The following is a 27,921-nucleotide window of genomic DNA, read 5'->3' as shown; positions in this document are numbered from 1 at the left end:
CCGAGCATGAAAAGTGAGCTGATGTAGTCAGCATTTATCACTTTTCTCTGATCAGGAACAGAACATTCACGCTGCTACTCTGCTTAGGGAATGTCTAAGTGTCTCTTTCTGTGGTTCTGGAAAACATCTGAAGATGTTTGTTTGGGCTGTTTTTAAAGGTGCAGCTCTGGGCCTCATTTAAAACCCTTCCTATGACCAAACCAATGATGGGCTGCTCAGCAGGCAGCCAAGGGGAGGCTAAAATCATTGGATAATGAATTATTTCAACTGAAGCACAGCATTTAAATGTGTTGACAGAAAATCCCTTCCTAAGATAATTTATTAATTAGAAGCCTTTGCTCTCCTCACGTTCCCATAATGACAATGCCCATCATTTGTCACATGAACAAAATTAGTTCATTTTTTTTTTGGCCGGTTAACGGCACAGTGACGAAATAACCTAAAACAAGAGTTTTGTTTGCTTTCACCACACACTAAACCTCTCAGCAGCATCAGCACCCCTCTCTCAGGACAAACTCTGTGCTGAAACTCCAGCCCCTGCTGTCTGGGATCTAAAACCTTCCTGCTGTGCTACAGCCTCTGCCTGGCGACTGCTTCCTGAATAATTGATGTCCAAGGCTGCTGTGCCTGGGGCAGGGATGGAGCAGGGGCTGTGTGCTTACAGCTCGGGGTTGGTGCTGCCAGGGAGACTCCTGGAGAGGGGCCCTGAATGAGGGGTCCCTCTGCAACCTGAGCCCCAGGTACTGGGGAGAACTCCTGCAGGGAATCCCCAATCTCCTCAGAGCACCAGGTGTTACTGGGGAGTATGGAAAAGGGCTTCAGAAATTAAAGGCAGGCTGGGAGAGCTGGGGGTGTTCATCTGGAGAAGGATCCAGGCAGAGCTCAGAGCCCCTGGCAGGGCCTGCAGGGGCTCCAGGAGAGCTGCAGAGGGACTGGGGACAAGGATGGAGGGACAGGAGCCAGGGAATGGCTCCCACTGCCAGAGGGCAGGGATGGGTGGGACATTGGGAACTGGGAATTCCTGGCTGGGAGGGTGGGCAGGCCCTGGCACAGGTGCCCAGAGAAGCTGTGGCTGTCCCTGGATCCCTGGCAGTGCCCAAGGCCAGGCTGGACATTGGGGCTTGGAGCAACCTGGAACAATGGAAGGTGTCCCTGCCCATGGATGGACTTTAAGGTCCCATCCAACCCAAACCATTCTGTGGTTCCTTGATTCCATGATGAATTATCTTTGTGTTTATCTGACACAAATGCAGTTTGGATGTATAATTCCCTTATCAATTGTAGCTTTAACTCTGTGCTCACCCCTGTGGGAATTCACTTCTGGGGCTGCATCCTGGAACCCTCCTGCTTCCCTGGCTGTGTGCTCATCCCAGGGCTGCTGCTGCTCCCAGGGTGTCAGCAAGGGCCGGGTACACCTGGATCTGATGGCCCAGGTAACTTTTGATCCTGCTGTGTGATTGGGATGACTGCCTGCAGGAATGCACCTGAAACCCCAATCCCCTGGAGCCTAAGGAACACATCTCCCCAGAACCTGAGCTACAGGATTTGAATCCATGCACTGAAATTAGGCTAGATGTGTTTAGAGCTAACCAGTCACAAAGGCAAATGACTGGTGCCAAGGAGTTAGACAATCCCAGGATGGTTTGGGTTGGAAGGGAAATTGAGAATCACCTAATTCCTTCCCCTGCCATGGGCAGGGACAACCTTCCACTACCCCAGGCTGCTCCAAGCCCTGTCCAGCCTGGCCTGGGACACTGCCAGGGATCCAGGGGCAGCCACAGCTTCTCAGAGCAATAAATCTTTTTCTAGGCAAAGATCAGATTTACTCTTCCCCCTCAGCTCAGCCTCGAGCTCTTCCTTTAAGGAAGGCAGTTCCCAAGGATCAGGTGTGGCAGAGCCAGCACTGTCACCTGTGCCCTCTCTGACTGCTCTGGATCTGTGCCACAGAACGTGACCTCAGGCAGAACTTTCAGTTCCCAGTAAAGCAAAGTCCAGTCCAGCCAGGTGGAAATGGGAGTCTCCCAAATGTGGATTTGGTGAAGCAGGGACAGCCTGTCCCAGCACACCTCTATCAGGCTCACTGCTACGTAGCCTTTGGGCTTTTGCTTTTCAGTCCCCAAGGTACCAAGGGCAGAAGAATATAAAATCTTCCTGCACCACAAGCACCTGTGCTAGTTTAATTAGCCTGAGTGGCTTTTAATTACCACACACATGATCACAGTGAAAGCTGATGCAAATCCTTCAAAGGTTTGAATGAGCATAAAACCTTCTCGTGGATAACGGGGATGGTGAAGGTCCTTACTGTGAGATACCCATGGAAAACACCAGGGCCTGAACCCTGGTGGCACGGAAAACCTGCAGCTCTGGTTGGGCATGGATCACTCCATGGGAGAAATTTACCCCTCTGCAGAGCACCAGCACCATTGATCCCACCGAAACCCTTTGGAATTCGGGTGAAGTGGGGATTAAGTGATGCATACCTTCAGCCAGCCCACTGCACAGGGGTGATTTTCATCTTCAGTGTGAGTTTTCCCTAAGTAAATGGAGCAACATTTCACAGTTATTGCTGGTGTCCATTGATCAGAGAGAAATAAATGCCTGAAAAAAATTCTGTGGATACACCCAGTTCTCAAAATGAAACTGAAGAGGTGAAAGTTCTGCAGATGGTATTTTATTGGCATGAAGGGATGGAAAACTGAAATTTTAAGGCAAGTGGAAAATGGAAACAACAGTTTACATGTGCATGTTATTATTAGTAACAGAACAGTGCTTGTGCATTCAGCCACTCAGGAGACAGTGACTTGCTGGTCCCAATAAAACCAAGCAGGGCTTTAGAAAGGTGAGTGCAGGAATTAAGCACCTTCAGGGAAGTGCAGCTCACTCACAGCAAAGCCAGCTGGATGTTAACTGAAAACACCAAACAACAGTCATTTCCTCCAAAGCCGTTACCTGCTTCCAGACACTCCACAAGCAGAGCAGACATTTGTTACATTTGTCAGGTGAATTATTCATTAAATGTCATTTGTTCAGTTCTATTTCTGACGAACATTAGCAAGTGACACTCCTGGAGTCCCACACACACTGAAACTTGCAGGGTTTAAAGCTCCCTGCAATCCTGAGCCCCTCAAGCATTCCCAGTTATTAGCCCCAAACATTTTCTGGTTTCAAACTTAATAAAGCACGTACTTCTCATTAAGGACTATTTACATGCCACGATTGAAGTGTCAAAGTTCAGCCGAGTCTGAGCTATCCCTGTGGAAAAAAAGGGTCACAATTTTTTTCAACGAGTAAAAAAAAAATAAAAAAAAATTACGTCTTTTATTCACACTCAAAGATTTTTTTGACCCGCACGGAAACGTTTGCTAAAGTTACGAGGGCGGAATAAAAGGGCAGAATAAAAGGGATCATCAGGGAGCTGGGAAGCAGCCAGCGATGACATTTCCCCCCAAAGGCAGAGCACGGCGTGCCCAGCGAGGCCGAGCAGCCGCCTCGGGGCCCGTTCCTACCTGCAGGCCGGAGATGGCGGCGGGGTACGGGGACAGCGCGGCGGGGGCCAGGCCCCGGCCCAGCAGCGGCGTGACGGCCGCCGCGCCCGACGCGTGCGTGGCTCTCCAGTAGGCCTCCAGGTACTCGGCCAGGTGCTCGCAGGCGTCCTCCAGCTGGTTCTCGTCCAGGATCACGTCAAACATGTCCTGGGCACGGGGACACGGGCAGGTGAACGCTCAGCCTCAGAGGTGTTCAGGGGGAATCGGGGCGGAGGGGAGGGAGCTGGAGGCATGGACAGGGTTATCCTGGGACAGGGGGCATGGATGCACACTGCAACACAGCAGGGAGAGATGGGACACTGGGGAGGAACGCCTGCCTGCGAGGGAGGTGAGCCCCTGGAATGGAATTCCCACAGAAGCTGTGGCTGTCCCTGTGTCCCTGGATCCCTGGCAGTGTCCCAGGCCAGGCTGGACAGAGCTTGGAGCAGCCTGGGACAGTGGAAAGTGTCCCTGCCATGGCACTGGATGAGCTTTGAGATCCCTTCCACCCCAAATGATTCTGTGTCTAGTAAAGAAAATGGTACAAGAGTGCCCAGAAGGTGACCAAGAGCCAAAGCCCTCGAGTCACTGGACACTGGCCCTGGGTGTTGCATGAGCCCTGTTTTTTTTCTGGGCAAATCCTCCTCAATTTATGTATTTATTTCCAGTGCTGATGCCTCTAAAACCAGAGAAGGCAGCAGGCAGTCCTGACAGCAGCATTCCTGCCTCAGGGAATTCTCCAGACACCTCCTCCATGTGCTGGCTGAAACCACCTCCATCGCTGCCTGTCCTCCAACCTGCCAGAACCAGCAGAGCCCCTCGAGAGAAACACAACCCTATTTTCAGCAGTTCAACTTCCTATCTCATCTCTAATCTTAACTTTGCAAAGTACTGTGAGAACAGCTCAGGAAATGGAAAATAAGTGCAGGTGCTGTGGGTGTAAAGGGCAACCAGCATCAACCACAGGCAGCTCTCTTCCACTTGTTTTTACAGCTCTCAGAATAAGATTTAAAATAATAAAGCAGTTTTTCTTCTTTTTTTTCATTTATTCTCTCTTCCCAGCATGGCAGAGAAAAATTTCCTCCTCTGCCAGAAAGGAGGAGTTTCGTCTAATCAGAATATTCCTAACACTGCATCCCTTGGTCCAGTTCAGTGTTTATTGCTCTTCTTTTGCTCCTCTCTTTATTTTCTGTTTTTACTCTTTTGCTATTCACCCACATGTTGATGCACCACACATTTCAGTCTATCACTCCCTTGTGGAAGAAGTTATCAATTAAAACACAGTTAAATTAGAAATTTAAAAAATGGGGTTTGCTTATGTATATTTTGCTTTGGGGAAGACTGAAATTAAACACTGCAATATTCCTCTGTCCTGCAATATTCCTGGAGCCCTGCAATGTTCCTGGAGCCCTGCAGTATTCCTGGAGCCCTGCAATGTTCCTGTATCCTGCACTGTTCCTGGAGCCCTGCAGTGCCCAAGGCTGGCTCGAGCAGCATCAGGGGGCCCTGCAATGTTCCTGGAGCCCTGCAGTGCCCAATGCTGGCTCGAGCAGCATCAGGGGCAGATTAGCAAGGAATTAATAATGAAAGCAGTTCCTGAGCTCAAATATGCCCAGCTATTTTTACAGCTATTTTTACCATGTCTAGACTTGCAGCACCAGCTCATTCCTTATGGCTGGCTCTCAGCAGAGGAACAGAGTGAGGACTGCATCCTGTGCAAGGACCTTCCCTTTAAACCAACACTCCAAATTCTCCTCTTGCAGGAATCTGAGCTGCAATAGGGGTGAGCAGGAGAGAGGGAGCAGTGCCTTTGCTCTAAGCAATGAACTTTTACTCAATTAAACTGTGGGCCAACTTTAATTTCAAGCCAAGCCAGACTGCCAGCTCCCTGGGAGAGCTCAAAGTCAGCACTCACTTCCTTCCATCACCAGTGCAAAGTGCTGAGCTGGTTTGTGAGCAGCTCCTGGGCAGGGCAGGGTGGGAACAGCCTCGCAGCAGGGCTGGGTCCAAGGCTGAAACCTGGGACTGACATTTGGAGAGGCTCTTCTGATCCAGGCTGCCTTCAGCACTGGAATTCAATTCCTGGCCTGGGTGTTGAGGAAGAGTTCAGTAAATCTGGGGATGGACAATCCCAGTGCCACAATGCACCCCATATGGATTATTTAATGGAATTTGGGAAGCCCACAAGTTGGAAGGGACCAAAAAAGCACCTCATCCAGGCCCTGCCATGGACAGGGACACCTTCCACTACCTCAGGGAGCTTAAAACCCTTTCCAGCCTGGCCTGGGATACTTCCAGGGCAGGGGGCACCCACAGCTCCTCTGATGACTTCTCTCATTTCAGCTGATGGGAGCAAAGTGAAGCTGAGTAAGAGGAAATCACTGTTTAAAGGGCAAAAAAATGCTGTGCAACTCCCAGGGCTCTGTGTGCAGGTGCCAGAGGAAGCACCTTTCACACAGGACAACGTGCAGAGGCTGCTCTGTGTGTGAGCCCAGGGCAAACACCACCAACAGGGGCAGCTGCACTCCAGCTCCTCAGCTCACACCAGCAGCAGCTGGGAAGGGATGTGTTTCACAGGGATCAGGAGCTGGGATGTGTTCTACAGGGATCAGGAGCTGGGAAGGGATGTGTTTTACAGGGATCAGGAGTTGGGATGTGTTTTACAGGGATCAGGAGCTGGGAAGGGATGTGTTTTACAGGGATCAGGAGTTGGGATGTGTTTTACAGGGATCAGGAGCTGGGAAGGGATGTGTTTTACAGGGATCAGGAGCTGGGAGGGATGTGTTTTACAGGGATCAGCAGTTGGGAAGGGATGTGTTTTACAGGGATCAGGAGCTGGGATGTGTTTTACAGGGATCAGCAGTTGGGATGTGTTTCACAGGGATCAGGAGCTGGGAAGGGATGTGTTCTACAGGGATCAGGCATTGGGAAGGGATGTGTTTTACAGGGATCAGAGTTTGTTCTCCAGGACAATTACAGTTCTGGTTGGGTTAGTGGGACCTGGATGGCTCACAGAAATAACCCAGCAGCATTTTAAGAGATCACAGCTCAGTAAAAAACTCCATGTGAGAAATGTAACATAGCTGAGCTCTGCAGAACAGGCTGCTCAGAGAGGCTGTCACTGCCCTGGTACTTCTGCACTCTGCACTCCCATCCCAATATCCCACAGAGATCCCACACAAAGCCACATCCAAGTCCATTTCCACTGCCTCTGTCCCACAAACCAGGTGTGGCTTTCAAAACTAAAAGCAAGTTTGAGCTGCCCTGTCCAAACCCCCGCAGGCCTCTGCTCCATCAGCAGGAATTGTGGACTCCAGGAGAGGGGCAGGATCTTTGCTCAGGAGCTGGGAGAGCCGTGGCTGTGCTCTGGTGAGGTGGCTGGATGCCTGCAGGATCAGGAGCAGGGCTCACACGCCTGCACACTCCCCTTTCCCTTTCCCTTTCCACACACTCCCCGTGCAGTGAGGGGAGGCCTCTCCAAACCAGACTTTGTCCCTTTGGGAGCTGCAGCTCCACAGATGATGTAATTTGCTAATGAACAGATTTGTTGTCCCCTCCACGTCATTCCTGCCCTGTCACCCTGCCAAAGAGCAAAACAAACCCGGGGCAGGAGATAACCAGGATGAAAGTCTGCAGCACTTTGTGTCCCACGAGTGCAGGGCAGTGTGAGAACCATGAGGGAGTGGATAATGGATGGACCCAGCTCTGCACAGGGATCAGCAGAGCAGGAATCATCACAATTCCACAAAGCAGGAGCTCTTCAGCCTCTCCTCTGTACTTACTGGGGGGCATTGTGCAAGTTTATCAGCTGCCACCAACTGGACGTTCAAGTGTTTGCTTTGTGACTTCCCTCTGGACTTGATCAGTCGCTGCAGAACCTGCCAGGAGGAGAGGGCAAAAGGTGAGTTTGAGGAGCATTCACCTCCCCAAAGCTCAGCCTGACACTCCCCTGAGGGATTACCAAGGGCAGAAGCTCTCCATAAAATATTGCCCTTGAATATCCCAAACCTTTCTGATAACCCTTCTGAGAACTGGGAACATTTCCCTCTAGATCACGTTTGAGCCCTTGAAAAATTTCAAATGCATTTCTGCTTTAGCCTACTTTAAGTCCTAAGTTATTTGTGACAATAGAGAAGCATGAAAATTGTATTTATACAGAATTATCTGGACTGCTGGATGGGCTGTAGCACACCAGCAGTACATTATGTCACTTTTTCTCCTTTTCAGGTGCAGATTCCACACTGCCCATTCCCACCCTGCCCTCCAGCTCCCTCCTGGATCTTAAGGTGAGGAATTACCTTTGGAGAGGACACCTTCACATGGACAATAATTGGTGCTAGAGATGTCTTGATAAGCTGTGCAGGGTGATTTATAGTGTCTGCATCCAGGACAACCAGCTGTAAGGACCTGGCCAGCTCAAAGATTCTTTCAATCTCACTCTGCACTTCAGCTGCAAAGGAAAACAAAGCAGGTGAAACCTCTGTGATAAAAATGTCCTCACCCACTTACTGTCACAGACTGCACATGTGAATTGATGGCATTGCCATAAAATAACCTGTTACCTGTAGCTCTAGTGCAAGCAGTCACTCAGGATGGCAGAGATTTGGAATTTGGGGTTTTTTTTACCAAACCCAACTCCTCTTAGATCCTGGGAAGGTGTCCCAGAGAGGAGGGTGTTGGAATGCATGTGATACACACAAACTTCCACCCTTGTGCAAGAAAGAATCACACAATCACAGAACCATCAAGGCTGGAAATCCAAGATCATGGATTCAAATAAAAATTCCTCAGGCCACTGTTCCCCAGCAGTCCTGACACTGAGGGGAGGAGCAGGACCCGAAGTGTTCAGCTGTAACTGCTCAAAATTAAACACAAAACTGGTCCCAGGGTCAGGAATGACATTTCCTTGGCTGGACAAGTGCAAGCTCTTTGGCTCCTTGTGATGTGGAATTAAAAGCACAGGGCAGGGAAGGAGGAGGAGCTGAGAGGCCAGCTCAGATTATGCAGTAAAATGCTGCAGACACATTTAAATCTGCACCACTGCTGTGATCTTGGGAATGGCTGGGGCTGAGCCAGGGCAGGGTCAGGCTGGATTTAGGGAAAGGCTCTTCCCCAGAGGGTGCTGGCACTGCCCAGGCTCCCCAGGGAATGGGCACAGCCCCAGAGCTCCAGGAGTGTTTGGAGATCGCTCCAGGGATGCTCAGGGTGGGATTCTGGTGTGTCTGTGCAGGACCAGGAGCTGCATCCACGATCCTGTGGGTCCTTGCAGCTCAGACTGGAAGGCTGGACTCGTGTTCCTGCCCCCTGTGTGTAAGCACAGCCTAATTCCAGCTGTGCCAGGGCCTTACCTAGGCTGGACCTGGTGTTGGAGCGCTCAATGATGGCCCTCTTGCTGGGGTTGTTGAGCACAGACCTCTTGGCCAGGGAGATGTCAGCTGTCACTCTGGTTATGGATATCCTGCACACACAAACACAGGAGTGGGATTTCCACAGCCACAGCCCATTCCAAAGGGCAAACACAACCAAACACGCTCAGGCACGCTTCCAGATGAGTTATGGCATCATTAAAGAACAAATGAACACAAGTGCTGGGTGACTGGGGTGTATTTCCTATTCCCTCAGCCCTGGGATGCAGTTCCTGCTATTCTCCTTAGTGCATTAATTAACTTACTAATTAACTTTCCTCCTCCCAGCTCACTCATCTCCTGCATGAATTTACACAGTGCCATAAGTGCTGTGAGTTATGTGAGGCTTGGGGCATCCAGAGCAAGGGAGCTGCAATGTAGCAGCACTTCCTCAGAGTTACACCAGGAGTAAACCCAGCCCAGCTGACAGGGAGCTGTGCCAGGGGCTGGGATGAGCAGAGAAAAGGAAGTGGAGCTCTCTGGGCTGCTTGAACTCAAGTTTAACTTCACTGCAGCTCTTTAACTTAAGGCAGGTGATTTAGTCACTTCATCTGTCAGTGAGTTAGAAAGACACAAAATGTTACAAAGCAAGGACCACACAATCCCTTCATGTAAAATCCAATTAGGAGACTGGGATGAGCCAAGGAGCCAGGAAAAATGGAAAGAAAGCAAGCTGGGAATGAGCAGCAGCTTTTGCACAGAACCCAAGATTTATGCAGCTCTAAGTGGAATTTTTGGCTCCAGGGTTAAAAAGAAGTGCAGTTATTTTTCTGCATAAAACATAAATAAATGCAGACAGTGGAGGCCAAAGCAAAAATGAGTTTAAAACAGAAATGAATGGACTGTGGGTCTTGGGCTCGCTGGCCAGCAGGGGAGGTTGCAGGTACAAAGGAAGGAGCTGGCATAGCCAAGGGAATTCAGAGGCAGGGAAGGAGTCAGGTCTTTGATGCCTCAGGAAAGGCTCTTCCCTGGGCACTCAGCTCCTTCCTTGGTAACGTGGAGCTCTCCCAGAACTGCAGAAGAGATGGAAAGAAAGAAAGAAAGAAAGAAAAGAAAGAAAGAAAGAAAGAAAGAAAGAAAGAAAGAAAGAAAGAAAGAAAGAAAGAAAGAAGAAAGAAAAGGGAGGGAGGAGAAAGACCACAAAGCCATGAAAGTTGGCCGAAGGACCAAGAAGCAGCTTTTTCCTGAGTTCTCAGAGCTAAAATCAATGGTCTCAGGCTGCTGGTGACACTGCTGGAATTTCATACTCCCACCTGATCCAGCTGCCAATAGTGCTGATGGAATTAGGACTTCCAGAAAACCACTTGAGCTGAGCAGCTCGGGACAGGGCAGGAGAGGAGAGACTTTGCACAGAAGCTGATCATTAAATGTTCTCTCTGAGCTGTTTAGGGATCAGTTCAGCACTGCCACCCCCTCCTAAAATCCATAAATCCTGCTCCAGCTCTTCTGCAGAACATCATTTTCCCCTCCCTGGTGCTTTGGGTATTTCAAACCTGACTGTGTTATGTGTTACCAGAACAGCCTCTTTTCCCAGCTGGAATATCCTGAGCTCACTGGGAAGGGCAGAACATCCCCAAGATGCAGCAGACACCTACAAGGACTGAGGTGATGCCAAGGACCAAACCAGTGCTCCTAGCAAGGAAATCCAAATTATCCTCTGCAGCTCACCAGGAAATGCTCCAGCTGAAGATGAACCTTCCTTAGAATTCTTTTTCTGTGCTTTATTTCTCAGCATTTCCTTCTTCCAACCACCCTTTTCAGTATTTTTGCGTACTTAAGGCAGTCAAAATAAAATCTCATATGAGGAATATTTTACAGCTGATTTTTCTGAGGTGTTGGGAAGACACTGAGGCAGAATTCTTGTGTTAAACTAAGAAATCCTAGCCCAGCCATGGCAGAAATGCAGACATGTGCACCCCTGAGCTGTGTCCCACTCTTCAGTGGTGACACAAAGCCAGAAAATCAGCTTTGATCATGCAGCAAACCCTCTGGCATTAAAAAAACAAAATAATTGACTGAAATGTTAGTAACACATGGGCAAAGCAGCATGAGAAGGACAGAGTTTCTCACCTCCCATCAAACCTGTGCTTCAGGAAGTCAAAGAGAGCTTTCTGCATCATGTCTGTCACCTTGGCAGAGGGGAGAAGATTGAGCAGGGGGGTGGACAGGGAGAGAAAGAAGCCAAAAGGAAGGAAAGAGGTGAGTAGAAGGCAGGGATACAGCCAACAATCCACACCCTTGCTGGGCAGGAACCGTCCCAGCGCCACGTCCTGCCACAGCACTCAGCAATAAATCCCTGGGAGTTCCCTGACTCACTGCCCCAGGTCAGAGCTGCCCCTGGGTGTGCCCCTGCCCTGCACTGAGCACTGCTCAGCCCCTCACATCCAGCACTGCTCCCAGAGCTGCACAGCAGGGCACAGCAAACCTCAGGGGCAGAGCTGTGCTGCTGGGGACTGCTCTCACTGAGGGAGGACAGCAGGAAAATGGCACATTCCCACTGCTGGAGCTGGGAGCAGCTGAGCTGCTCAGCCCAAGAGCTGCCATCTCTGCCTCTGGTTCACTGAGCAGCTCCTTGGCCTCTGCAGGACAGCTCAGGCTGACAATTATTATCTGCCAGGCCATGCAGCAGCTTCACCAAAGCCCCCAGGCCTCTCTGCCAGTTTATTTCCCTCCTTCCAACTGACTCCTTCAGCATTTAGCCAGGAAAAACAAGTCAAAATGAATTCCCCCAAGTAAGACCAAGAATTTTTGTTATTGAAATGAATATTCTGTGTTACCATTTCCACACATTTGTATGTTCAAGGTGTTGTGTTTGGTGGTGTTCTATTCAAAAAAAGAGACAGGGTGGCAGATTTGAAGAGGTTTTTGTGGACAAACAGCCTCTCTCTCCTCCAAACTCCAGAGGTAAATTGATCTGTGGTGCAGCACAGAGGGAATTTACTCCTGTCAAAAAACTTCCCCATCAAATTAAAAGGCAGAGAGCAGAACATGAAGTACCTGCTCTGCTGAGCTGCACCTCCAGTCACTCTCACATAAAAACAATGCCAGAACACTGCATTATGCCAGGCCTCTCACCTCCCAAAAAGAACCATTCCAATATGTTTAATAATATCCTATAAATTACTGACAACATTAATTAAGCTTAATGAAGTGTACCTTTGATTTTATGTTCATTTAGTTCCTGGTTCAGCAATTCCCAGGTGGTTGAGCTCCCTGAATTGCCCTGCTAAAAGTCTCTGCTTGTTTTAGCACGTGGTAAATGCTCACTTGAAGCTGCAGCAGCCTAAAAAAGGCTGTCCTGGTTACCTGGGCACGTTGTCCTGCCCACTCCCACCCGGGCAATCTTTTAGGAGAGTTAAAGCTTTCTTTGCAAAATATTTGAATTTATTAATAAAGTGAACAAAGGAGACCAACAAGGAAGCTCCTTCAAATGTTTTGCTAATTAAGTTCAAAGCATGGGCTGGTTTGATGAACATTTTTCCTGTCTAGAGTCCAGCTCATTAATTTGACTTCTTGTAGCAGACACAAATTCTCTTTTTTACTTGATTTAATCAGGAATGAGTGCACTGAAAAGAAAGGATTTGCACTGTGCTTAAAACAGTACAAGCCAGAAGTAACTCTTAGCTCTTACAGAACATTTTGGTAATTATTTCAGCTAAATCACTTGAAATTACCATAAACCAATTGCACTGAGCCACACACAGAATTACTGAGTATGATCAGAGATAATGAAAGCTGAATTAATTGCAAACACCTCAGTCCATACCTCATAGCCTTTGAGTGATGGGCCCACCAACACCACAGGTCTCATGGATGGCACTACATCATAGGGGGGAATATGTTCTGTCTAGAGGGAAAAAACAACCCTTCAGATCATCAGCCAAACAAATCCACAGGGAAATCCTGGCAATTAGGAACTAGGAGTAAATCAAATGGAAACAAAAGCATTACTTACCACTTTTTGTTTCTGTTTTGCTAGAAGACCAAATGAGAACTTGGTTAAAACACACCCAGGCAACCAGAAATCCCTTTGCCAAAGCACTGTGATTTCTGTCTGAGCACCTCCCTCTGCTCAGGCCTGACTAAACTGGGAAATCTGTGCATTAAACTGGGTATTCTATACATTAAACTGGGCATTCTGTGCATTAAACTGGGCATTCCAGATATTAAACTGGGCAATCTGAGCATTAAACTGGACAGTCTGCATTAAATTGGGCAATCTAAGCACTAAACTGGTCATTGTATGTATTAAGCTGGGCATTCTGTGCATTAAACTGGGCATTATGTACATTTAACTGGGCATTCTGTGAATTTAACTGGGCATTCTATATATTAAACTGGGCAATCTGTGCATTAAACTGGACAGTCTGCATTAAACTGGGCAATCTGTGCATTAAACTGGACAGTCTGCATTAAACTGGTCATTCTATACATTTAACTGGGCACTCTGTGCATTAAACTGGGGAGCTGCCACTGTTCCCAAGGATTTTTCCCAGCCCTCAGCAGCTCCTGCAGGCTGGGAATAGCTGTCCTCCTCCCCTGTGCATGCAGACACTTTGCTGGAAATCATCTCAGTAACTCAGCAAAGGGGACAAGCTGCATTTCTCATGTAGGGTTTCTAAACAGAATTATTAGCAAGGGTTTCCTGGAATAAATCCTGTCTTACCTGTGGCTGTAGGTGTGGCTCGGAATGTGCCAGAAACCATCTCTCCAAGGCTTGAGGAAGAATTGCCACTGGATTTCCTGCAGCAGCAGAAAGACCCCCATCAACACCAGGCACCCCGAAATGTGGGAGGTTTTGGGGAGGAATTGTGCCATGAGGAATCACAAGTCATACCAACATAAATGACTCTAACTATAAAAGCTAAGTATTAAATGTTTTATCATTATAATATGGAATTTTATCATACAAATCCAGGAGCATGTCACTAAACGCAGTAATTTCTCTGTCTATTGAGATCCACTGGCTGGCCCTGAAGTTGTGTCAAAAATTATAGAATAAATTTGGATGCTGTTCAACCATTCTGGGAAAGCATTTCCCAGGTTTATCTCCCAGACCTTTTTCCAGGGATTTGTAATCTCCAGGTCCGGCAGGGTGGAGACTCAAAAACCTCAGGCTGGAAGATGAAGAATAAAGGATGGCAAAGCTGATCTTACAAAGTCTGGTTTGGGCCAAATGGAGAGAAAAGGGAAAAAAGGAAGAAAAACCCCACAACCTAAGAAAAGCTGAGAAAAATCTGCAGGACTTTGAGCCCAAGTTGACTTAAGGCCACAGGCACACAAAACTCTGAGAAATTCCTGTCACTGTCTCTCACTGCCCTTCCCTGAAGTCAAACCCATTTTTGTTTCTCATCACCGACACCTCCCGCTCTCTGCAAATTCATATTCCCACTGGGAATCCCCAGCCCAACGCTGCAAATGCCCTGCAACAGAGCAGCAGCAGTGACCTCTGGAGCTACTGCCCGTGCTGAGGAAGGGTCTGAGGGGGTTGCAGAGGCCAGGCGTGCTCACCCTCCGTGGAAGCGGCCCCTCTTCTGCTCCTGCTGGATGCGGATGTTCTCCAGGCGCAGCGGGCTCGGGATGAAGCCGATCTCGCAGCCCTCCTTCACCAGCCTCCCTATCCACCAGTCGTTGTTGTATTTCTGCAACACAGCAAGGCTCCTGCCCACTCCAGCTCCCACATTCCCTCCCAGATGTTACAGCAGTGCAGGGTCGTGGGGGACAGAGCCATGCCTACAGCTGTCAGCTGCAGCAGACAAGCCTGAAGACCCTTTCACTTTGGTTTCATTGCATTATACACTTTTCTTTGCTGAGCATCTTAATACATAAGAACCAATCTAGACCTTTACTTTTACCTACAGCCTATCATGACTACTGTCATTAACATATTATGGCCAATACTATCCAATCACATGAGTTAGTATGTCACAGTTTAAGCTTAAAGTTGTTTTTCAGTTTTCTTGCAGTGGAAAATTTTTAAACCTTTTTTCTACTTGCCACATTGACATGTCTTATTTCCCTGATGTATCTTTCTGCTTGGTAAAAACATCTTCTTTTTTTGTGGTCAGCTTGTCTTTTGCTCTAAGTCATAAAGCCTCTTTCCAACTTGACTTAACCTTTGAGTTCTTAGCTGTCCAGCAAGACTGGCTCAACTGGCAATCCTCAATTTACACATCTGTTATTCTTCTGTATCAAAACTTGCTTCCATCTCTATTTCGTCCTCAGGTTCCACATTCAGAGAGCTTTCTTCCAAGCACACGTATCTGTGAAACTTTCTTGCCAAACTTTCATCCTTCCCAACAGCTACCCACACTCCTTAACTCCACTCTGGATAATGAACAGGCTCACGTGTGAGAGCAGAGCACCGAGGCCACTTCCCCTCATCCTGTCCCTTGCTGATTTAATTTCAAGGTTGATTTAATGAACAGAACCCATTTCTTTGAGCTGAGGCCGCCAAACAACCTCCCAGCAGCAAACATAAAGATAACACCTCCAGCTTCCCATCAAATATTGCCTGTCATATTTAATGGTCTAGACAAAAGATCACCACCTTCCCTTCCTCCTCTCCAGGTATTTGTAGGAATGTTATTAACAGGTTATGACAGATGAAGAAAAATTCACCTTTAGAGGAAACTTCAATATATACCTAAAGCATAGCATTTTATCATTGACCTTTAGTACCATATATTCTTCTGCTTTATTGAAAGTCTGGTCTGTCCCTAATGATGGCAAAATGAAAAGCAGGATCCCGGTAGATATCGGAGTGGAAAAGGATCTGTTGTAGCTGCTGGCAGCAGAGCTTTTGAAGAAAAGTATCTGAAAAGCCTCTCCTCTGTTCTGCTTCATTAGGCAGCTGGGTGTTCAAAAGAAACATTGCTTTTCACTACTGACTCTGGAGTCATTAAGAGCAGCACGAGTGAATGGGTTTTGTTTGCCTGCCTCGAGGAAAAAGCCATCACAGAGATCTCATCTTCGAGATCATCCCTGCTCCTGGCTCAGCATTTGCAGCACTCAGCTCCTGCAGGCACACAGAAACACTGAGGCCCTGCTGTCAAAGGTGCAGCACTGCCTGCTGATGACTCTGAAACACAGAGCCTCAGCCCCGAAAAATAAATGGGTTTTTATCCACCCAGATATCTGAAATTAACCCAATCATAAATATTAGCATGCAATAAAAACTAAGGGAACGCAATCCTCATATGCTGAAAAACCTCTTTATCCTCTTTAATACATATTTAGGCAAGAGGTTCCATGATTTGATCATTCCAACTAAGTTTTTATTCCTCCTGCTGGTCTGGCTTTGATTCACACAGTGGCAGTGAGCAAAGCTTTATCTGAAGTATGTTAAGTTACACAATTACTTCCAGTCTGTGAACCAGACAAATCCTTCAGGATTCAGCATCCTGCTGTTGGAAATCAGTGAAATGAGAGGTTGTGGAGTCCCCTGGATCCCTGGCACTGTCCCAGCCCAGGGTTTGGAGCAGCCTGGGACAGTGGGAGGTGTCACTGGATGGGCTTTAAGGTCCCTTCCAACCCAAACCAGTCTGACTTTACAAAACCAATCCCAGCAAAACCTGAGTGCCACGGGCACTGCCTGCTCCACTTTGGCTCCAAAGGTACAGCCTGACCATGGGAATCTTTCTTCATGGACCTCTGAGCGATGCCTCCAGGCATGGGATCAGAATCAGCCCCTCTGGAGAGGGACTGGGAACAAAGGATGGAGGGACAGGAGCCAGGGAATGGCTCCCACTGCCAGAGGGCAGGGATGGGTGGGATTCTGGGGAGGAATTCCTGCCTGGGAGGGTGCCCAGAGCAGCTGTGGCTGCCCCTGGATCCCTGGCAGTGCCCAAGGCCAGGCTGGACAAGGCTTGGAGCACTCTGGGACAATGTCCCTGCCCATTTAAGGTCCCCTCCACCCCAAACCAGCCTGGGCTCTGCTGAGAGCCCCTGAGCACACAAATGCCAAGGCTGCAGTGAGGAACACAGGATTTATCTGCATTAGGTCATCCCCCCTCTCTGTTACTCTGTGTGTGGGAGGAGCACGTTCCCTCCCCTGGTTGCCATGCCCGTGATTCCTTCTGCTCTGTCAGGAATTGTTGCCATTTCATCCTTTAAGCAGGCACACAATGTATAGTTTGGAGGAGACAGATGAGACATACAGGACACGGCCTCAAAATAGCAGCTCCTCACTCAGTGCCTCTGCTCCATCCTGCCAGAGGGTGACCTGACTTTGCACCCAGCTCAGCAACATTCCAAAACCTGGAATCACTGAAAAGCAAATCCTGCCAAGCCTTTTTGCAGCATGGGGAACCATTCCCCAAATCCTGCTGAGTTCCAGCTCCAGGGAGGCTGAGCTGACAAACACCAGTTCCCAGATGGTTTCCAGCTCAGTGGCAGTGTGATCCCAGGTTTTTAAACCTTGGGAGGCAACTGATGGAATGCCAAGACATGGATTTGGGACACTTATCTGGAAAAATGTACAGGGCAGCATGACAGGAGCTTGGAGTGTGCAACTCAGTCAGTTCCCTGACAATAAAGGTGGCCATGTCCAGGAAAACCAAGATTAAAAACTGGAAAAAGGGAATTTACTGCTTTTCCCTCTCAGGGAGAGGGAGCGTGAAGCAATTCCCTGTTCCAGCACCAGGGGAGGGGCAGCAGCAGGTGTTTTCCTCCTGAATGTGCTCTGTCTAAGGGAGATCAGTGCTCTGGAGTGATGATGAACACGTGTTCAAAGAAAGACACAGATGAGCACTGAACACCCCAAAATAAACCCAAAATGCAGAGATGAAAAAGTGCTTTTGCAAGCTGCAAGCCTCTGTACCAATCCACAGCACAACAGGGGGTTATGCAAATGTGGAGGGCTCACTTCAGATAAAAAATTGCATAAAATATGCTCAGCATGCAATAAAATGCAATTTTCTCTACCAAAGCCATACTCAGGGCTCATTTATCCCATTTTTCCCCTTATTTTTGCATCTGTCCTCTTCAGGATTTTCTTTGCTTACTGCATTATCCTAAGTGTTACTTCCTCTCTGGAAGGGAGCCTATCTGGTGTTTTTCTGAAGACCTGGCATGACCTGGTGCTGCTCCATGGAATCCTTAGTGCTCCACGGAATCCCTTTCTCCTGCACCATCCTGATCCATCACAAACCGGTTCTGATGAAAAGAATCTGAACCCACCACTTTAAAGGGTATTATTTCCTTCCTGTGTGATGAAATTCCAACGTGTTGGCAGCACCAAGTGCTCCAAAAGGGCAGGACAAGCACCCCAGGGTGCAGGAACTCCATGAGGGATGAAGAACCAGCTCACCCTCACTGTGTCCTCTTGGAAATGGTTCAGCTGATCAAATCAAAGTCCTTGGCCTGTAGAAAGATTCCCTTTCCCATCCCCTTTTCCTGGGTTGTACCTCTTTAATGTGGAGGAAGTCCTTGGCATCGAAGGAGATGGCAGTGCTCGGGACAGGAACATCTTCATCCAGAGCCCCACAGTAACTCACGTTGGTCTTGACAGCAAATGCTACTGGTTTGGACTAAAAACAGGAAAAAAACCACATTAAAAACACTGAGAACTTCTCATCCATAAAAATTCAGCCCTAGTAATTTCACCCAGGCCAGCAGAGCTCAGCTCCCTGGAGAATATCCCCATTTAGAGGAGAATATTTACACTAAATTCCCCAAGCACCTTCTCTGCAGATACTTTGACTCAACTGCCAAAGCATTTCAAAAGCAAGTGTGAATTCCAGCAGCAGGCAGAAGGAGCTGGCCCGTGACTTAGAGGGAAGAGCTCACCTTGGCCCTCTCAAGCTGGATGGCTGCTTGCTGCTCCCTTTCCTGGCGGATTGCTTCCCTGTCCTCTTCCAAAGAGACATCAGAGTCTGAGGGTCTGCTCGTGTACGAATCTGCTGAGCCCTGAAAGGAAAGCCAGGTCACTAAGAAAACACAGGTAAGGAACTGAAACCCCCTCCCCAGTCAAATTAAAAAATACACTTTAAAAGTAATTGGTTTCTTGGTATTTTTTGGAGTTTTACAAAGACAAAAATGTTGAGAAAACCTCTCTCCTTCACTTTCTTACTGACACAGTGAAATCCAGCTCAGCTCTGGGCACTGTCCAAAAGTCTTTACAATACTCATATCCTGTCTGACAGCCTCAGACTCAGGATTGTCAAGGGTTAGGTCACATCAAATACAATTAAGGAATTATAAAGCTTGGCTTGATTCATCCCTCCCCATAAATATGCTCTGTTGTATAAGGGCTTTGTTCTCACTCACACAGAGCTTTCTTCCGGGCTTCCAGGGGGGAAAAGTGGCAAAAATGACATTATTAAAGCTGCTCAACAGCTCTGTATTGATATGACACGAAAGCAGCATGTTCAGGCAGCAGCAGGGAGCATCAGCCTGCAAGGGGAAAAGAAGGTGCTGCCACAGTTGGATTTTTGCCATTTTTTGGACATTTTTCAGGATACCTGGCAAGCCCTGAAGTGTGGAGTGGCTCCTCTCTTTATAGAGACCAGCCAGACTCCAGCATCCCACTGAGGCCAGTGGAAAACCAGAGCTTTAACCTTGCAAAACAGAGAATATTTACTCCTGATCAATCTGTGGCTCTGTGTGCTCCAACAGAGCAACTCTACAGCATTATATCCTTATTCTTTTTTTTTCCTTACATTGATTTATATCCTGCAGCACAGGCACTGTAGCAGTCAATATTCTTCCTGTCCATGTAAAGGCACATATTCTTAAATATTGCTGTGAATACATGGCCATTGCTGTGGATCCATGTCCATCCCTGTGGATCCACATCCATCCCTGTGGATCCACATCCATCCCTGTGGATCCACATCCCTCAGGATTCTGCTAGCTCAGAACCACTGATGAGCCTGTGTTTTTTCCTTGTTCCACACTCATTTGGGGAAAGGCAGATTTCCTCCAAGCCAAGAACAGGATTTGCCAATAGGAGCTTCACCAACAACTGTGATTTTAAACACAGCAGAAAATTCCTTCCAGGACACCCTGCACCCAGGGAAAGCTGGGAAGAGGCAGAGTTCAGGGTCCTGAGCTGGAACATGTGGAGCATCCCCAGGCTGAACAGTGGCATTAGGAGCTGGCAGCAGCTCAGCTCTTCCCAGCTGGGAAGCTGCACATCCTGCTCTTCCTTCTGCTTCCTCCGGGATGGAGCAGAGAGCAGGAATTTGGCAGCCACAGCCCAGGCCAGGCCTCCCGCAGCCACCCTCAGTGCCCGAGCCCCTTTCCATGGGGAAATTCCTGCTGTGCCCCCCTGAGCTGCCCTGGGCCAGCCTGAGGCCGTTCCCTCTGCTCCTGTCCCTGTTCCCTGGGAGCAGAGCCCGACCCCCGGCTGTGCCCTCCTGGCAGGGAATTCCAGAGAGGGAAAAGATCCCTGCGGATCCTCCTGTGCTCCAGGCTGAGCCCCTTCCCGGCTCCCTCAGGGATTCCCCAGCCCCTCAGGGTCCCTCTTGTCCCAGAGCTGTCCCCAGCCCTGGAGGTGCCCCAGTATTGCCAGGGACAGGCACTGCCCTGGGCTGTGTCACCGCTGATTTTTTACTCACTCAGGTCTGATTTGATCCAGCCCAGCTCAGTGAGGGAATTTAACCTCAGTGAGGGAGCTCAACCCCTGTGCTGGACACACAGTGCCCGTACTGGTTTGTACTGGTGCATGTTGAGCAGTGGCTTATTTACTGCTGTCAGAACCAGAGAGCCTGAGGCAGAGCAGCTGACGCTGCCAGGCCACCCCCGGCTGCTCTCCGTGCCAGGCTGAGCCGTGCCCGTGTGCCAAGTGCCAGGGATTGGTACAATCACAGCCGCATGATCCCGGCTCTCCCAAGTCATTCCCCACAGCCAGTGCCTTATCTGGAGGATGCAGCCCCAGGACTGTGACTCACAGGGTGCTGAGCTGCAGCATCACACTGAAAATCAGGCACCATTCTGCAAATAGCAGCAAGAGGGGCAGAAAAGGAGCCAAACTCGTACTGAATTTTGGGTTCTGTTTGAAATGTTTGATTGGAGATCAGATTTATTGCCAGAAATATTGTGGAATATTGACGGAATATTGCCCAACAATCCAACACAAACACTGCTGTCTGCTCAGCACCAAGTGCAGCGAGTTCTGCTCTGGCAGCTCCTACTCGCTGAAACTGCAATAGGGAATTAGAGGAAAGGAAAGAGGAAAGCCACTTCCCATCTTTTTTTGTACACCAGCATGTTCCTAAAGGGAGAATTTCTTAATGGAAAGGGTGGTCAGACACTGGCAGGGGCTGCCCAGGGAATGGTGGAGTCTCCATCCCTGGAGGTGTCCAGGGAAGGACTGGATGTGGCACTCAGTGCTCTAGGCTGGGGACAAGGAAAGGGTTTGGGCACAGCTGGGACTCCAACCTGGGTGATTCTGGGATTCCATAAAAAGACCCTTTAACTTCTTTATTTTCCCACTGCTTAGAGCAGCAGCCTGTCATTTGGGGATATCACCTGTGGCCACAGTTTCACACCTGACATTTGAGGACCAATAATCAATCCCACCCTTACCTAACCCCAGTCCCACAACCCTCTGGGAGACAGAGGAATTTTGTCAAGTGGGGCTTCAGTGAGTTCAAGCGACACCACATTTGGCAATTTGAAAGAAACAGGCTTTTCCAGATAATTACATTATTCAAGGCAATGAAAAACTCACTGCTTACTTCACAGCCTTTACACTTTGGGCTCCTGTGACTTCATTTTTTGTGCAATCTATTATTTATTTTCTCCCTCTCTCATAAAGTGTAATTCAGCTTAGCTAAAAACGTGGAGGTTTGAAGCAATCCCAAAACACCAGGGAGAAGGGTAAAGCAGACAGAACAGTGGGTCTGCTCATTTTTATTCTCCTGCTCACTGACTGGTCTTGCACGTGAGGCTGCTGGACGATGTGCCAAGGTGGAAAGGGTGACACAATACTCCTGGTGAAAGGGGATGCCCCAGCATTTGAGGGAGGAGGAGGTGACAAGAATCCTCTTCCTGGACACTACAACATCCAGCCTTTGTGCTCACTGAAGGAATAATCAACCTTTAGCTGTTACAGCTGAAAAATAAAGACTTACTGAGCTTGCAAATAATTTTTCCCCAAGTGCCATAAATCCACAGCTCCGGACTGCTCTCCCTCCATCCCTAGGGAATGCTCTGTCACACTGCTAGGGCAATTAAAGCAGCAATCCATTAGCAGCTCCAATCAGCCAGATGACAGCAAGCCTCTCCTGAAAAGATTTAGGGTGCTGTGGGTCCATCCCAGCCGGGAGAGCCTTTGGGGAAACATCCCTGCTCACAGAGAGCTCCTGCCCTCCCCATCGGGCCAGGCAGAGCCTTACTGCAGCACCCCCCTCCCTGGCACTCCTGTGCCCTGCAATGAGCTGGCACACAGGGAGCAGCCCTCTCCCTGGCACTCCTGTGCCCTGCACTGGCACACAGGGAGCAGCCCCCTCCCTGGCACTCCTGTGCCCTGCAATGAGCAGGCACTGGCACACAGGGAGCAGCCCCTCCCTGGCACTCCTGTGCCCTGCAATGAGCAGGCCCACAGGGACCACCCCCTCCCTGGCACTCCTGTGCCCTGCAAGGAGCAGGCACACAGGGAGCAGCCCCCTCCCTGGCACTCCTGTGCCCTGCAATGAGCAGGCACACAGGGAGCAGCCCCCTCCCTGGCACTCCTGTGCCCTGCAATGAGCAGGCACTGGCACACAGGGAGCAGCCCCCTCCCTGGCACTCCTGTGCCCTGCAATGAGCAGGCACTGGCACACAGGGAGCAGCCCCCTCCCTGGCACTCCTGTGCCCTGCAATGAGCAGGCCCACAGGGAGCAGCCCCTCCCTGGCACCCCTGTGCCCTGCAATGAGCAGGCACACAGGGAGCAGCCCCCTCCCTGGCACTCCTGTGCCCTGCAATGAGCAGGCACTGGCACACAGGGAGCAGCTGTGCCAGGCTCTGTGCTCAGCCCTGCTCTGCTGGGAACAGGAGGATGGCAGTGCAGAGCACAGAGCTGCACCCACAGAGCTGCCAGGGCTCACAGGGCTGGCAGTGGCAGAGCTCCCCCAGGCACCCAATGACTGGAAATGAGGAGTTGGGGTAAGATCCCAGCCTGGACTGCTTCACCCTCTGCCCCATCCTCTCCTCCTGTGCTCCTCTCACATTCTCCCCAACACCAACCCCACCTGGCACCTCCCAGCTTCCCCACAGGGTTTTGGATACTCAGGGCAGTCTCATCCTGCAAGAAGACCAGGAAGCCAAATTCCCAGTGATCCCAAAGGTCCTGCACTGATGCCAAACTCAGAGATGACCCAAACAGCTGAACCAGAGGTCGCTCCAAAGCTTTTAAATTGGTCAGAAGCTCAACTAAACACATTTGAGCAGACATGGGATCATGGAATCCCAGACTGGTATGGGTTGGAAGGGACCTTACAGCTCATCTCCTTCCAGGGCAGGAACACCTTCCACTGTCCCAGGCTGCTCCAAGCCCTGTCCAGCCTGGCCTTGGGCACTTCCAGGGATCCAGGGGCAGCCACAGCTGCTCTGGCAATTCCAGCCCAGCCAGGAATTCCCAATTCCCAACCTCCCACCCATCCCTGCCCTCTGGCAGTGGGAGCCATTCCCTGGCTCCTGTCCCTCCATGCCTTGTCCCCAGTCCCTCTCCAGCTCTCCTGGAGCCCCTTCACACCCTGTAAGGGTCTCTCCAGAGCCTTCTCTTCCCCAGGCTGAACACCCCCAGCTCTCCCACCCAGCCCTTTCCCTGGCAGGACTCTTCCATCAGCCCATCCTCTCTTTCCCTCAAGACAAATCCATCACAAACTGGAGCCTCAGCTCGGAAAAAGCCCAAGAATCCCCAGCCCTCTGCAAGTTCCCAGGAGAATCGAGGCCACATCCCTCCCTGACGAGTTCCCAGAGACCTGACAGAGCTCCTGACACAGCACAAGGAGAGCAAACAGGCACAGGGATGGCTGCAGGCCCATATGCTGCCATATGCCACGGGTGTTCCAGAAACCATTGGAAACACCACACAAAACCCACAGCAGAGTTATTCCCAGGGGAAGCAGCTCCCTCCAAGCCCCAACACGAAGATCTCCCTGCTCCACGTGCAGGTTTAACTCACAGGTTACTACCAGAAGTACGCCATGCAGATGGGAGTCACAGAAAATAAGCATTAACTCATTTTTACATGAAAACAAGAACCAGGAGTTGAGCATTTAAGAAACCCCCACATTTTAAATACCAGTGGCCACCACAGTTGGTGCTCACCTCATCCCAGCACTCAGGGAGGGCAGCTAAATTTAATTACTGGGCAGGTGATGTAATTAATTAAAAGGCAAACACAAACCAGTGGGGATCTCTTCCTTTGGCGTGAAAACCTCGCTGTGCTGCAATGGAAACTGGGGCCAGGAAAATTTTGTGTGTGCCCAGGCAAATACTGCAGAGTCCTGCCCGGGCTGGAGGGAGCATTCCATGGGAGCTGCAGCATTATTCCCACGTGGAAAGGGGTGCAGAGACCACACCTGCAGCACAGCTCCTGTTTTTCTTTAATGCTCTCTGGAATTTTTAACATCCCACTCCAATTACAAAATCCATTCCAGCTACTGCAGTGTTAAACAGGGAGGTCCAGGAGCAGAGAGTTCAGTGGGACTTTTCCACAGATTCCCACGTGGATGTGGCACTGGAAGTGCAACCAGGACAAGGTTCAGTTCCCAAGGAAATGATTCTCTTGCTGAATCCCCAACACACACAAGGCAGCTGCACAACTGCTTGGCACTGAGTTGTGATTTCAGCATCAAATGCTCAGCAATTATTGCATTCTATATGTTTGGTAAATTTATTTAAGACAACTCATTAGGTGTCTCAGCAATTTGGAAATTACTAGGTAGTTGGAACATGTTTTTTTCTTTGGGAATACTAATTGTTAGAAAATAGGGCAATTCTTCCAACATTTCCTGATCTCTTTTTATTTTTTATCCTGGATTTCAAATCTTGCAGTCTATCTCCTTTCTCCAGCTGCCTTCAGTTCAGCACAGATTGTGTTGCTACATTTAAGAAACAGAGTTTAAAAAAATACTGGTAATATATATCTCTATTTACTGCCAAAATACTCCCATCTCTTTTGGTAATGTTCAAATGAACATGCAAGGCACAAGACTCTGCTTAGCAGGCACTGCAGGTACACACAAAGCTGGAGGGACTGGTTAGAGAATAGATGAGCTGCTCTGAACTTCTCCTTTTCACAGGTGAAAAATCCAGATCTTCCTCCACAAAATAACACCCAAGGCACTTTTCCTGCAGTCTCAGAGCCAAGGGACAGGTGAGGATCACAGCCAGAGGATGGCTACAGGCTCAGGGGGTTCTCACCCAACAAAGTGATCCAAATTTGAACACACAAACCTTTCAAATTCCACGGTTTTGTTCAGCCACAAAGCAGCAAAGATCAGCCTGGGAACGCTCTGATCTGTGCTTCATTCCAAATGCAGGTTGTGAGACCTGGGACTGAATCAACACCTGAACACCTCCAGCCTGAATTTTGCTTCACCCTCTGCAGCTGGTCCCTCTTTTTCAGGAAAGCTATTCAGCAGTCCCAGGAGAGGAAAAAAGGTGCTATTTTTCCATGATAAAAGGCTCCAAACTAAAGCTGCAACGGCACAGAGACACTGCTTTATTTTTTCTAATTACTTCAGCTCTTGAAAGCATTGAATGATCTTCCCAGGGCTCTGGGGAAGCTGCTGCTGTTGGGTTTGATGAAACCTGATAATAAAAGTGCACCTGGTATCCTAAATCAGCTCTCCTGTGAGGAGGATGCTCTGTGTCTGTCCCACATAACACGTTGGGAAGGCAAGAACGTTCCATAAGTCTCCAGGAAAAAAAAAATCAATTACAAATACTGCCCCCAAACGAAACTTAATCATCCTCCCAAGTACACAGGCATCTGTGGCTGCCATATGTGGTCTGCCACAGCAATCCCTCAGACATGCAGGCTTCAGCCAGGAAGGGCTGGAGTAACGTGGTGTGATCCTAAACCACCCTCCAGCCACCCTCCTGTGCTGGCTGGGATGGAGAGCTGCTGCTCACAGGGCTGGATCACTTCTTAACAACAACAACAAAAAAATCACACCTCCAGCTAGCTCCTTGTTACTGCACCAGGGACATTCAGCTTGGGATCTGCAAGAGGATGAGCTCCCATTTCTCCTCTAATTTCACTCTGTTCCAGTTTATTTCCCTTTTGGTTTCATGTAGCGTAGCTTGGTTTGCTCTCCCTGGGGCTCTCCTGTCACCAGGTCACCTTTGGGAGAACCAGGATTTGGAATCTGAAATGTAGGGAACTCTCAGAACTTTGGGCTTGTAAGCCAAAGTTCAGAATTAAACACAGGATTTGATCTGAGACCTTGGCAAAGCCTCCCAAACTCAGGTGCTAGAAATGAGAATGTGGATTTAGAGTTTAAAGTTTTCCCAGTTCCCAATGTCCCACCCATCCCTGCCCTCTGGCAGTGGGAGCCATTCCCTGGCTCCTGTCCCTCCATCCTTGTCCCCAGTCCCTCTCCCTCACTTTAAAATCCCTTTAGGGCACTGGAAGGCCACAGATGTATCTCCAAAGCCTTTTCTTCTCCAGGCTGAACAAAGGAAAAATTTCAGTTTATTCTCCTGGAGGGCTGATCAGCAGCACCCATTCATTAGCTGAAATTGTTTTTCACCTTCCCAACAAATAAAACCAGCCCATCTCTTTCAAGCACACATGGAACACTCCAGTCCCCCAAGCAGGGATTGCAGCACAAGAAGCTTCAGGGTATTCTCCATGTGAGGAATGAAGTGGAATTTTCCTCAGTGTTGAGAAGATCCCTGCCACCTGTCTGCTTTCACTGCATGCTCTTCCTAATTCCAACAGCTAATTTAAAGAATATACATCTTTTTTCAGGATTTTGATGGTTACAGTGTCCTGATTTTCTTCTAGAGCGGTGTCACCACTTCCCACACCATCAGGCTTTACACAACCAAAATAACCCTGAATATTTATCTTACTTTTTTCCACAGAAGTGGTTTAGAACATCACAGAATCAGACAGAACCAGACTGCCATCTTCAACAGAATGATAGGAAAATTACTTTGTTTCAAATGTTCACGCTGGGTAGTGAATGGGAAGGAATTGTGACATGCTGGGAGGGCATTGTTGAAATGAATTTCACGCTGCTTAATTTAAGCCAAGCAGCTGATGGAGTTTGGGCCTAAGCTGGGTATGTTGTGTTATGTTATGGTTTTAATTAGCTCCTTCCTTCCAAAAGCTTCCAAAGCAGGAGGTTTAGAAGCTGCTTTAAACACTGATAAATGAGGCTTACAAACAGAGAATTTAATTTTTTTTTTTACATTTTATATTCTTTTTTTTTCCAATGAAAAAGTTAAACCCTGCCATGATCTCTGATTATTTTTCCTGCAGCAAATCCTGAAACCACTTGACTGCTGAACCTACAAGAAGCTCTTCTGGACTGCTAGGAATCTCTCAGGAAGAAAAAGCCCTAATTTTCCAAGTGCTGTGCAGGCTGTAAATAGCAACTCCTTCCCCCGAGCCCTTGCAATTGAAAACCTCGACGTGCTGAGAGCAAAATACAAGAGAAAGGACATTCTGCTGTCACCTGCTGAGGTAATATCTGAGTGACACTTTATGGTCCCTCATTGCTGTAATCAACCAGGGAGCCCAAGGACTTTCTAGGACTTTGCTGCCCACTGGGAATTCCCAGGGATGGGGCTGGGAATTCAGGGGGCCCAATTCCAGCAGCTCTGAGCTCACCTGCTCCCCCAAAACTGGTTGTTTTTTATCATTACTGCATAGAATGGGGGAAAATGTCCCCCAGTGATAATTGTGTTGTTTCTGTATCTGCTCATACTCGGATATTGCTCCACACACTGAAAACAAAACACTGTTGTGAGAGGGATTTGTTGTTATCAGTATTCCCAGGTGGTTTGTGAGGACCAGCAGAACACAGGACAAACAACCAAGCAG

General features: G+C 48.9%; 1 protein-coding gene and 1 long non-coding RNA gene across 7 annotated transcripts in view; one reads left to right on the top strand and one right to left on the bottom strand.

The window, feature by feature from the left end:
- The window catches only part of CACNB4 (calcium voltage-gated channel auxiliary subunit beta 4), a 75,895-nt gene that overhangs the window by 5,928 nt on the left and 42,046 nt on the right, over window positions 1-27,921 (bottom strand). For 2 of the 6 annotated variants that reach the window (XM_039698616.1, XM_039698618.1), the window contains 11 exons: window positions 18,719-18,838; window positions 18,337-18,459; window positions 14,441-14,571; window positions 13,596-13,672; window positions 12,885-12,904; window positions 12,696-12,776; window positions 11,000-11,058; window positions 8,873-8,982; window positions 7,823-7,974; window positions 7,307-7,402; window positions 3,507-3,692 (listed from right to left, as the gene is read on the bottom strand). In XM_039698616.1, the coding sequence (XP_039554550.1) occupies window positions 3,507-3,692; window positions 7,307-7,402; window positions 7,823-7,974; window positions 8,873-8,982; window positions 11,000-11,058; window positions 12,696-12,776; window positions 12,885-12,904; window positions 13,596-13,672; window positions 14,441-14,571; window positions 18,337-18,459; window positions 18,719-18,838 (1,155 nt within the window). Of the gene's footprint in view, window positions 1-2,480; window positions 2,534-3,186; window positions 3,253-3,506; window positions 3,693-7,306; window positions 7,403-7,822; window positions 7,975-8,872; window positions 8,983-10,999; window positions 11,059-12,695; window positions 12,777-12,884; window positions 12,905-13,595; window positions 13,673-14,440; window positions 14,572-18,336; window positions 18,460-18,718; window positions 18,839-20,490; window positions 20,566-27,921 lie in introns of those variants that run through there. The other 4 variants (XR_005626478.1, XR_005626479.1, XM_039698619.1 and 1 more) reach the window with 4 other exon arrangements.
- Window positions 7,287-10,944, top strand: LOC120497319. The gene is made up of 3 exons (XR_005626480.1): window positions 7,287-7,425; window positions 7,752-7,810; window positions 10,446-10,944. It is a non-coding gene; the product is annotated as an uncharacterized LOC120497319 (long non-coding RNA).

Source organism: Passer montanus, unplaced genomic scaffold (assembly GCF_014805655.1).
Source record: "Passer montanus isolate IOZ18808 unplaced genomic scaffold, ASM1480565v1 scaffold128, whole genome shotgun sequence".
Lineage (NCBI taxonomy): Eukaryota > Metazoa > Chordata > Aves > Passeriformes > Passeridae > Passer > Passer montanus.
Note: the sequence above shows the minus strand (reverse complement) of the source record. Positions and strands in the feature narration are given on the sequence as shown.